At 48.0% G+C, this 12,168-nt stretch overlaps 1 protein-coding gene across 2 annotated transcripts in view; it reads left to right on the forward strand.

The window, feature by feature from the left end:
* Positions 1-3,447: 3,447 nt before the first annotated feature.
* LOC309341709 (solute carrier family 35 member F4) overlaps positions 3,448-12,168 on the forward strand; it is a 193,037-nt gene continuing 184,316 nt past the window's right edge. The window contains exon 1 of one of the 2 annotated variants that reach the window (XM_081861402.1): positions 3,448-3,594. In XM_081861402.1, coding sequence (XP_081717528.1) covers positions 3,492-3,594 — 103 coding nt within the window. In that variant the 5' untranslated portion in view covers positions 3,448-3,491. The remainder of the gene's footprint in view (positions 3,595-12,168) is intronic. The other variant, XM_081861403.1, reaches the window with a different exon arrangement.

The following is a 12,168-nucleotide window of genomic DNA, read 5'->3' on the forward strand; positions in this document are numbered from 1 at the left end:
CATTGTACCAATCCATTACCTGACCGCAGATGGAACACCGTGCGCTGTTCTGGTCGCCTCACCTCAAAAAGGATATTGCAGAGTTGGAAAAGGTTCAGAAAAGGACAACCAAAATGATCAAGGAGACGGAGCGACTCTCCGGTGAAGGAAGGTTGCAGTGTTTGGGACTTTTGTAGCTTAGAGAAAGTGAGAGGAAGAAGAGACATGAAATTTATGAAATTATGCCTGGCACAGAGGAAGTGAATAGAGACAAGTTCTTCTCCGTCTCTTGCAACACTGGAACTCGTAGGCAAAGAAGATGAATATTAGAAGATTCAAAGGAGATTAAAGAAAGAACTTCTTCACACAGCACATAGTTAAAACTATGGAACTCACTGCCACAGTAACGGCCATCAACTTGGATGCCTTTCATGATTGGACAAATTTGTGGAGGGGAAAAAGGCTATCAAGCTCTACCAGTTGCCAGTGTTTAGACTACATTTTTAAAGATTTGCCTTGAGAGAGTCTTTAAACCTCTTTTGTTGACCACCAGCATTACGCTTTCCATTTTTAAGTTCGGAATAGAGTAGTTGCTTTGGAAGATGATAATCAGGCATCTGCACAACATGACCAGTCCAACGACGTTGATGTGGAAGAATCATTGCTTCGACACTGGTACATATGTGAGCATTTAGAGGGTGGCTACAATCAGACATACAGATACGCAGTATCTAACTCAGGGGTCAGCAAAGTTGTGGCTTGGGCCAGTTCACTGTCCCGCAGACACCACAGTTGGCCAGTGTGTGTGTGTGCGCAAGCATGCGCAAACACTATTTCTGGCGCTACTTCTGGCACAGAGGAGGCATGCGCAGCCGGCCAGCGTCGTGGAAGGCGGTCTCCTCTCTGCTCCACACCGGTTTAGCGCGGTGCATGGGAGCCAACCGAGTGGGCGCCGGGGGTCCATGGGCCGGTTAAATGACCCCCATGGGCTGCTTGTGGCCCATGGGCCTTAGGTTGCCGACCCCTCATCTACCTGTTCATATTTTCTGCCAATGAAACCTTGAGTGCCTGGTCAGATTCTAAGCCATATGAAATGTTTATTGCATATTTACAAAAGCAATGCACAAAAGTTAATACATTGCAGGATTTTTTAAAAAAACGCTTGTAATATTATAGAAATTGTACAAAAATTGGAAGTAATCAGAGATAAAGACTTTATTGATGTGCATGAACGAAAATAATATAAAGTAACCAGGGGAAGGGATGGAGGGAACTCACGGGATTCAAGTAATCCCATACTGTGGATTCAATACTGATTGTGTATATAGTTGTTTTAAATGTTTTATTTCATGCTTTTTTAATGCAATGTTTTTGTGAAAATTAAAAATAATATTATACAAGGAATTCTAATCCATGCTGTCCTCCGTTTCAAATAATGTGTATATATTTGTTTTAAAAATGTGATCCTGCAAAAAGCAAAGACCAGAAGGAAGTCTCCTTAAAATAAATCATAAAAGTAGGCAGTGCATTGTAGGAATATAATGCCTAGTGTTGCTATTTTTACCACACCTGCTCAAAGCTGAGATGGGTTAAAATAGAGGGTTTTAATGACCATTTGGCAACAGTGACCCGCTTTCCAATGAAGTAATTATACTCACGGTTGTACCTGGCTGGCCCACTGGGACTGTGAATGCTTGGGCTGACAGCTGTTTAGAGTCAGTGGGGCTGATCAGGGATGCCAACTTGAACGAAATACAGTGGGGGCCCAGATAAGCCCTGCCGCACACAACTGATCACATGATGCAGGTGGCGCTGTGGTCTAAACCACTGAGCCTAGGGCTTGCCGATCGCAAGGTCGGGGGTTCGAATCCCCGTGACGGGGTGAGCTCCCCTTGTTCGGTCCCAGCTCCTGCCCACCTAACAGTTCAAAAGCACACCAGTGCAAGTAGATAAATAGGTACCACTCTGGCGGGAAGGTAAACGGCGTTTCCGTGCGCTGCTCTGGTTCTCCAGAAGCGGCTTAGTCATGCTGGCCACATGACCCGGAAGCTGTACACTGGCTCCCTCAGCCAATAAAGCGAGATGAGCGCCGCAACTCCAGAGTCATTCGCAACTGGTCCTAATGGTCAGGGGTCCCTTTACCTTTATCTTCAGAGTGTTCAGTGTGCTTCTTGCTGATCGGAAGGACAGCAGTTCGAATCCCCGCAACGGGGTGAGCTCCCATTGCTCGGTCCCTGCTCCTGCCAACCTAGCAGTTTGAAAGCACACCAGTGCAATTAGATAATAGGTACCGTTCCAGCGGGAAGGTAAACAGCGTTTCTGTGTGCTGCTCTGGTTCGCCAGAAGCGGCTTAGACATGCCAGCCACATGACCCAGAAGCTGTCTGCGGACAAACGCCGGCTCCCTCGGCTTATACAGCGAGATGAGCACCGCAACCCCAGAGTCGTCCGCGACTGGACCTAACGGTCAGGGGTACCTTTACCTTCAGGTAAGCCCCGCCCCACAGAATTGATCACATGATGCAGTGCACACACACCATTTTAGTGAGAGCACCTATCAACTTTGTGGGGCCCCTCAAATATTGTATTGTGGGGGCCGGAGCCCCCATGCCCCCTAGGAGTCGGCTCCTTTGGTACAGATAATGTCAAAGGTTGCAGGTTTGATCCCCATACGGGACAGCTGCATATTCTCTGCATTGCAGGAGTTTGGACTGGATGATCGTCAAAATCCCCCCCCCCCCGAAAAAAACATCTTGAACTCACGTCTATCCTCTCCTGTCTTTCCAAACTTTTGCTCCTCTCATGCTCTGGGCTTCAGTGAGGAGGCAGGATACCAACGCCCTCCCCCCAAAGACGACACAGCACCCCGGTCCATTTGCTCCCCCCTCAATCCCCACCTCTAAAACCCACGTTTCTCTTCCCGCCCCCGCCTTTCCCAAAACTTGGCTCTCCTGATGCTCTTAAGGGGTCTTCAACGAGGAGGCAAAACACGACCCACAACACGCCTGGTCCATTCCCCCCCCCACCCCATCCTACCAAACTTTTGCTCGCTGCCGGTGCTTTGCAGCTGCGTTGTGGCTGTGTCCCCCCCCCCCCCCGAAAAAAAAGGGAGCAGGAATAGGAAGGGGGACTGGATAGCCCTGGGGGAAAGTGCGCAAAAACTTCTCGGTGGCTGGCGTGGGTGCGTAATGGGGTGGGGGGGGCGCATTTGGACAGAGGAGGAGGAGGAGGTTGGCTCAGCTGGCGAGAGGGAGGGGAGGGAGAAGTGGAAGGGGGGGGGGGAGAAGAGAGAGAGGCTGCAGCCTCTGCGATCATGCGGAGGAGCCGCTCTTTGCACGGTGGAGAAGCAGCGATAGCAGCAGCAGCAGAGGCGCAGGCATCCCCGAGCGCAGACGGATCGCGGCGCCCCCGGGTCGTGTCCGCCTCCGTTGCCCCCCCGGCTCCCCCCTGCACCGTCCCGGGCTGGCTCCGCCGCCGCTGTCCCCGGCCGAGCTGCCCCCGCAGCCGCTCTGCATGGACGTCAAGGCGGCGCCCAACGGGGTGGCCACCATCGAGGACCGGATCCTGCGCATCACCGGCTACTATGGATACTACCCGGGCTATTCCAGCCAGAAAAGTGAGCGCGAGCGCCGCGATCCGGGGAGCGGGGGGGGGGGGGCAAAGGATCTTGGAAGGGGGGGGAATATTTCGAAATATTATTTTTTTGGAGAGGGGGGTCTGTTTCTCCGGCGGGGGGGGGCGGAGAGAAAACTGCAGAGAAGTACCGTAAGTGACTCCTTTGTGGGGGTGTCGGGATGCGGGGGGGGGGGGGGGGAGGAGAGAACAAGCCAGGATCCCTCCATCTCTTACGTTGACACGCTCCCCCCACCCCTTTTGCAGCTGGAAAGTGGGAGGGGGGAGAGGAGAAAGTGCGGTGGATTCTGGGGAGGGGGCGGTGGAGAGGGGAAAGGGGGGGGGCTGGTCTGTGTCTTCCTTGCTGGGGGGGGGGGAACCTCTCCAGACCCCTTTTGCATTTTAAGCCGCTTTGTGATGCGCTGCGGAGGGTGGTTGTTGCAAAACTGTGCACAGTTTTTTTGGAAAAAGGTTGTATTTGGTGTGTGTGTGTGTGTGTGTGTGTGTGTAAAAGCACGAAGGAGCCTGCAGTGCGTGTGTGTTTGTGCACGTGTGAAAGAGAGGTTTGCTGCTGCTGCTGGCTAGCGTCCGCGCGGCAGCTCTTGAGGACTTGCCGCATCAAGTGTCGAGGGGCACGTGGGAACGGGCTGCCCGCGGGATGGGGCTGCAGTAATCGTGCGGGGAGGTCGACCCTGCTGCACGTGTGAAGCAGGAGGCACAGATTGAGGCTGTGGAGGGTCTCCTGAGAGGTGGCGGACACGACAGAGGTGCTTAAAGTGGTGCCTTGGGTGGAGAAAACGGGAGGGGCACTTCTTTGCATATAATGAGCTTGTGGGACTCACTGCCACATGATCCGCTGACAGATTATCAGCCCAGAGGGATTTTGAAAGGGTTTTGGCCCCAGCCATGGCTGGTGTTCGGGATGGTGAAATTCAGAGGTAGAAAGTGCTCTGAAAGTCCCTTCCTCTGCACTGATTTTAGCATGCTTAAGCCTGCAGTCTTTTGTCTGCTTACCTGGGAGTAAGCCCCATTGCAGCCAAGCAGATATGTGCAGAATTGCATTGTGAAGACGGTCTTGGATTACGGCCAAGCTATTTGGAAAAAACACCTCGCGATTCCACATTCTGCAGCGGTGCAACTTTCCTGGAAAAGTTTCAAGATTTTTATTTATTTTAAACATGTATAAACCTCTTTAGTAGAAAGCCAAAAGTGCCTAAGCTGGTGTATTAATACCAGGCCCCGTGATTATTATTATTGTTTGGTGGAATAACAGCAATAATAATTTGCCACCTACAAATAAACATTAGCAGCATTATCTTTTATCATCTGAATCTACTGGAGATCTGTCACCGCTTTGATTCACAGTCCAGAAAGGGACCACTGGCATTTATTAGAGCTCAACATGATCCTGAGAGGAGGCCAATATTCAAGTTTTTACGGGCAACTTTTATAACCTTTCATCTACCTGCAGTGAGGAGTGCGGCTTGTTTTGTGCAGAATGGAAAGGATTTTGTCTGTCTGCTAAGAAAGCCACATGCCAGTGCTTTGCCACTGGAACGATAAGATGAATGTTCATTTGTCTAATTTGTCTTGGCTTCTCTGTCTTAATTCACTGTAGTGGAAATTCGGATGTAGTTCTTTGGCTTTTCGCTGCTTCTTCTTTTTTGCAATTCTGGCAGAAAGCATGAAATGGCACAGTAGGGATGCTAAAAAGGCATTTTAAGGGTGGCTGTGCAACCTGAAGTTCTTAAATCACACGTGCAACCACGGCAGTGGTGAAAGTGAGGAGAAAGACTGCTACAGTTTGTGGTGTCCTGGGAATAGCATCATAAGATATTGGATGTTTCCATTACAGTGGTACCTCGGGTTAAGTACTTAATTCATTCCGGAGGTCCGTACTTAACCTGAAACTGTTCTTCACATGAAGCACCACTTTAGCTAATGGGGCCTCCTCCTGCTGCTGCGTCACCGGAGCACGATTTCTGTTCTTATCCTGAAGCAAAGTTCTTAACCTGAAGCACCATTTCTGGGTTAACCTGAAATGTAACCATTTCTGTAACCTGAAGTGTATGTAACCTGAAGCGTATGTAACCCGAGGTACCACTGTAGTTTTGGACCAGGCTTCCCAAAACACTACTTGGGCAGTGATTCATTTTTTAAAAAAGGAGGGGGTGCTAGAATGATTCACAACTGTCCGAGACCAAGGTGAAGAGTTGGTGGAAGAAGATTGGAAAAAATTTAAAGTTTATCTACAGAAACATTGCAATATTAAGGAATGTTAGAAGGTTGTTGGAATGAAGTAATGTGGTTTTAGTAGAAATGATATAAAGGATTAGGTTAAAATTGATTTTTTAATTGGTGAAAGACGAGAATTACAGTATATTAAGATAAATTATTAGGATAAAAACAAAGTTGGAAAGGATTTGCTGAAATATCTAATTGAACTAAAATACAAAAAAGGGAGATGTGAGGAGGTCAAGGAAATAAGCAAAGGAAAGAAAGTTATGTAAAGGTTTGATCTGTGTGTTTTTTTGTGTGTCAATTGTTTGTATTTTTTCTGTATTTTTTATTTTTATTTTTTTGTCCTTTTATTCTTTATCTTTGTAATCTTTAAAATTTGAATAAATACTATTTAAAAATAATAATAGAATGATTCACAACTGGAGTCCTTAATTGTGCAATCATAGAATCATAGATTCTATGATTAGGGACCCTGAGGGTCATCTAGTTCAATCCCATGCAGTACATGAATCTCAAGGGTTCAGTGGTAGAGTATCTACAATTGCAGGTTCAATCCCCAGCGTCTCCTTGTAGGCCTCAAGGAGATGCCTGCCTGAAATGGCAGAGAGCTGCTGCCAGCCCGTGTAGACAATATGGAGTTAGATGGACCAGTGGTCTGACTCAGGAAGTATAAGCCGGTGCCCTCTGTTCCTAAGGAGCGCAGAAGGTAAAGGTAAAGGGACCTCTGACCATTAGGTCCAGTCGTGGCCGACTCTGGGGTTGTGGCACTCATCTCACTTTACTGGCCGAGGGAGCTGGCATACAGCTTCCGGGTCATGTGGCCAGCAGGACTAAGCCGCTTCTGGCGAACCAGAGCAGCGCACGGAAACGCCGTTTACCTTCCCGCCGGAGCGGTACCTAGTTATCTACTTGCACTTTGACGTGCTTTTGAACTGCTAGGTTGGCAGGAGCAGGGACTGAGCAACGGGAGCTCACCCCGTCATGGGGATTTGAACCGCTGACCTTCTGATCGGCAAGTCCTAGGCTCTGTGGTTTAACGCACAGCGCCATCCGTGTCCCAATGAGCGCAGAAGAGGAATGGTTAAATAATCCAATCTGGGGGGACTGGATTTCTTCGGCCAAGCTCTTCCTGCTGATGATGTCGTTGCAGCTAGGAAGTAATGGAAAACATGCTCCTTCCTCCTGATTTGGTATTGTTACTGTTGTTGTTTAGTCGTTTAGTTGTGTCCGACTCTTCGTGACCCCATGGACCAGAGCAAACCAGGCACTCCTGTCTTCCACTGCCTCCCACAGTTTGGTCAAACTCATGCTGGTAGCTTCGAGAACACTGTCCAACCATCTCGTCCTCTGTCGTCCCCTTCTCCCTGTGCCCTCCATCTTTCCCAACATCAGGGTCTTTTCCAGGGAGTCTTCTCTTCTCATGAGGTGGCCAAAGTCTTGGAGCCTCAGCTTCACTATCTGTCCTTCCAGTGAGTACTCAGGGCTGATTTCCTTCAGAATGGAGAGGTTGGATCTTCTTGCAGTCCATGGGACTCTCAAGAGTCTCCTCCAGCACCATACTTCAAAAGCATCCATTCTTCGGCGACCAGCCTTCTTTATGGTCCAGCTCTCACTTCCATACATCACTACTGGGAAAACCATGGCTTTAACTACACGGACCTTTGTTGGCAAGGTGATGTCTCTGCTTTTTAAGATATTAAAATGTTGGGTTCCCCTGATTTCTGATTCTTCTGGTAATTTTTGCCATTTCAGCATAATCTGCCAATTTAAATCTGCCATTTGTCTCTGTTGGCCAAGAGGTCTACAGATGGCTTCACATCCTGGCAGCTTATCTCTCCCTCCTCAGTTGGAGACAGTGATGCTTTTGGGTACCAGTTGCTGGAAACCGCAGGAGGAGAGAGTTGCTCTTAGGCTTCGATCCTGCATCTGGTTGGCCACTGTGAGAAGAGGATCCTGGACTCTGTGGGCCACCGGCCTCATCCTGCAGGTGCTTCAAGGTAGCAGGGCACTGCATTACCTTGGAGTTATCGGTGTTGTCTTCTTATGTCTTAGGGCCCTTGTATTTACAGGATCGCCTTTCCTGGTCTGCCCTACAGAGGACCTTAAGGTCCATCATAGTTTAGAGGTCCCGGGCCCTAAGGAAGTCAGATTATCCTCCACAGGGCCTTCTCAGTGATGGCTCCGACCTGGTGGAACGCTCTGTCGCAGGAGACCAGGGCCCTGCAGGATTTAACCTCCTTTCGCAGGGCCTGTAAGACAGAGCTATTCCGCCTGGGTTTCAATTTGAACTTAGCCTGATCTTTTATTCCCCTTCCTTCCCTCCCTCTCCCGTTTTTATGAAGATTACCCACTCTGGGATCCCACAGCTAATTCTCCCCTGGTCTCCTCGCTGGCCCAAACAGGACTAATTTAGCCAGCTAGCCCTGGTGATCATCTAATGTTTATTGGATGGATTTTCCCCCTAAATTGATTTTTTATTTTATTGTTATTCACGTTTTATACCGTATTTTATGCTGGTTTTTTTTTTTTGTAGCATCAATTTAGTGTTTTAAATTTGTTGTTAGCTGCCCTGAACCCGGTTTTCTGAATAATAAAAATAATTATTAATAAAGTAATTATAAATAAATAAATTATTATTATTATTATTATTATTATTATTATTATTATTATTTTGCATGGAGTCTGGGGGAAGTGACTTCTCATTATTGCAAGCTCTGAGCAGGGTGTGGGTGTTCTCCATCTGGGGCCCCCTACATGATTACAGCATTTGAGACCTGGCACCTTTGAGCAGAGCAGAGCCCCCCCCCCAATATATATGGGTGGGAGTTAGATATGGCTCCTGAACAGGTCTAGTATCACCTTTACAGCCCATGGCTTCCCCTGAATCATCCTGGGAACCTTAGTTCAATTGGATGCTGGCAATTGTACCTCTGCCAGGCGTGGTGAACTACAATTCCCAGGATTCCTTAGGGGGAAGCTTAAAACGTCTTGCAATTGTTTCACGTGGATGTGGCCAGCAGTCTCTTCATATGTTCTTAACTACCCTTTATTCATCACTGTGTTATAATGTCAAAAGGTTGCACGTATTTGTGGGGGGTTAGACTAAGTGTCCTCCTGGGGTCCCGTTCCAAGTTGGTGGCTCTCTGGATTCTGGAAGAGAGAAAGAGAAAGATTCTGGAAAAGTGAAAGAGAATCTTCCACAACAGATGTGGCCTGGCATATTCCCTTGCTTGGTAAATTAGAGGTGATGGGTTGCTATGGGAACCAATAATAGGCCGATGGCCCTTAATGGTTGGCCTTATTAATGGGCAACTGGGATGCTTCTACCCCTTGCTAAGGAATGTGGTAACCCAAATGTCTGTGAGGAAAGGGCAGCCTTCAGTTGGTAACAGGCTGAGGGCAGAGGCGTCGCAGGCTTAAGCTAGATGTGCCCTCGAATGCATAACAACTGGGGATGGAACCTGCTTTTCCTCCTGATTCTCACTGCCAGATGTCAACCTGCTTGCACTGTTGAAGGAATGGGTTTCCCAAACCCAAAACTGACTGTGCAGGCAGTTTGAAAAGGGCACCAAAATCCTTATTTTTCCTTAGCTAAAATCCATTAACTTGAGCTCAATGTATAAACAAAAAACCCAGCTGTATAAACAAGTGCTCAGAACCCTCTCCTTTATCAGTTCATGATGGCAAGGATGACCTTGGCTGTTTCAGTGGAGTAGGGATGACATGTCTGGGTCTTATCTTATCATACTCTGACGCACAGATCTAGTCCGGGAACAACGCCAGAGTGTGTTCTTGGAGTTGGTGACCTCTTGCTCCAAGATAAGAGTAGGAAGGAATACCCTTTTATGGTCAGAAATACAGGAAGGAATACCCTTTTATGGTTAAGAATACCGGCGCAGGAACATATTTGATGTCAACCTGCGTGTATAGGCTGACGTGGTTGGATTCCTGGGGAAGGGGGGAGAGGGTGCCTGGAGGATATATATACTGCATGAAATTTCTCATTTCTTTGGACTTGCTGTGGACACACCACACAGGTGCCTTTCTGCTGTTCCGGAGAGCAGAAATAAAGAACTCTTTCTCTGAACCAACCCTTGGTGTCATTTGACGCCCTTCCTCCTGTCCGGGAGCAATGCAGACCCAGTCGGTGAACTCCATTAAGGCTACACTGTGACCTCATAGGAAAGCCCCTTACGCAGACCCTTGGTCCATCTAGTTCAGTATTGTCTGCTCTGACTGGCAGAAGCTCTCCAGGGTTTCAGATGGGGAGCGTTTCCAGCCCTAACTGCTGACATTTGAACCCAGGACCCGCTGCATGCAAAGCTGACAGCTCATTCCCTTAACCAGGAGCCTTGAGGGGCAGCCATGGGATCTCTCCCCTGAATCTCTTCTCTCTATGGGGCGGACAGGGTATCCCTATAGCTCAGTGAGCGCTGCATCTCTGGCAGAGTCATGGTGTGTGTGTGTGTGTGTGTGTGTGTGTGTGTGTGTGTGTGGACAGTGTATGAACTTAACACGGCTTCGTTTATTTTTGGCTGCTGTTTTGTTAACGTTATTTATTTTGTTTTATAGATTTCAGGTGTTCTATCGATTCGTTAATCATATAAAACGACTCTTGCTTCAGTTGTGACGTTTCACCTGTTTTGTAGTTGTTGCTTTGTGAATGGTGTTCTCTAATTGTTTCACTGACGACCTGTTAATTCTTCACTATGATTTATGCTGTATCTCTGATGTTCTGTTATTGTGCCACCAAGTTGTTATTATTTATTGTTTGTCGGCCGCTTTGGGAATCATTTGAATCGCAGCATAGAAATATAAGCAATCAGTCAAATCAATTAATCTCTGGGGCAAGTCTAACGATAGTCTGACAATGCAGCAAATCAGGGGCGTAGAAGAAAAATGCACTGCGCATGCTCAGAGGCCTATTGAGTCTAGGACTTGGTTGCCAGACTCCTGTAGGGTGTTAAGGCAAAATACCCTTTACTGTACCTTGTCTAGAGGAGGGTTAGAAACTCACTGGCCTTTCAGGTGTTTTTGGACTCCAACACCCATCAGCTCCAGCCAGCATGTCCAGTAGTGAAGGATGATGGGAGTTGTAATCCAGCATCATCTGGCCTGAGGAATAACAACACATATCTCTGTTCTGGAAAAGCTGTAGCTGTAAAGAAGATTCTTTGTTTGTTTGCATTTATATCCCACCTTTTCCTCCAAGGAGCTCAAATTGGTACTTGTGGTTTTCCACCTCCCACACAACAACCCTGTGAGGCAGGTTTGGCCGAGAGGCAGTGACTGGCCCAATGTCACCCAGTGAACTTTGTGGCCAACTGGAGATCTGAACCCTGGTCTCCCAGGGTATGGTGCTGGAGGAGACTATTGAGAGTCCCATGGACTGCAAGAAGAACAAACCTATCCATTCTGAAGGAAATCAGCCCCGGGTGCTCACTGGAAGGACAGATCCTGAAGCTGAGGCTCCAATACTCTGGCCACCTCATGAGAAGAGAAGACTCCCTGGAAAAGACCCTGATGTTGGGAAAGATGGAGGGCACAAGGAGAAGGGGACGACAGAGGACGAGATGGTTGGACAGTGTTCTCGAAGCTACCAGCATGAGTTTGACCAAACTGCGGGAGGCAGTGGAAGACAGGAGTGCCTGGCGTGCTCTGGTCCAGGGGGTCACAAAGAGTCGGACACGACTAAACGACTAAACAACAACTCCCAGGCTGTAGCCCGACACTCTAACCACTGTGCCACCCTGTTACCCATCGGTAAGGTCTTGAATTCCCATCTCCAACCTCTCCTGACAGGGCTAGGAAAGACTCCTGCCTAAAACCTTTGAAAGTTGCCACCTGTCCGTGTACGGATGGTACTGAACTCTGCAGACAATGGCCTGGCTTTCTCCTATAATGGACCTTTCCTGTGGTCCTGTGTGCGAAAAAGATTCTTTCCTGGACACCCTATGATCCTCAGGTGTGCCGTTTACATTTTTCCTTCCAGTGTGTAACCTAGGCAGTGTGGGATCGAACTGTTTCCTTCTGTGCTACCTTAATGGAGAACTTCTCCGGCGAAAGAAATTTCGCTTTTAAGAGCTGAGCTGCAAGCGAGTTGCCCTTGCTGGAATAGAACATTTCTGTGTTGGATGGTTTCAATTAGAAACTCTTTGTTTCTTTAAGCTGTAAGACAACCTTTTTGCCCTAAGCAGAAGTGATTCATGTTTATACATGGATGGGAAATGACCCATCACGGTTTTTACTGTTTTTGGCATAATTTCTCTATTTGGCATGGCCTGAGGTGGCTGTGGACAAGACACTTTTAAAAGGCAGTGATTTAAGGAATGTCCGA

The sequence above is a fragment of the Podarcis erhardii genome (assembly GCF_964252035.2).
Source record: "Podarcis erhardii genome assembly, chromosome: 1".
NCBI lineage: Eukaryota > Metazoa > Chordata > Lepidosauria > Squamata > Lacertidae > Podarcis > Podarcis erhardii.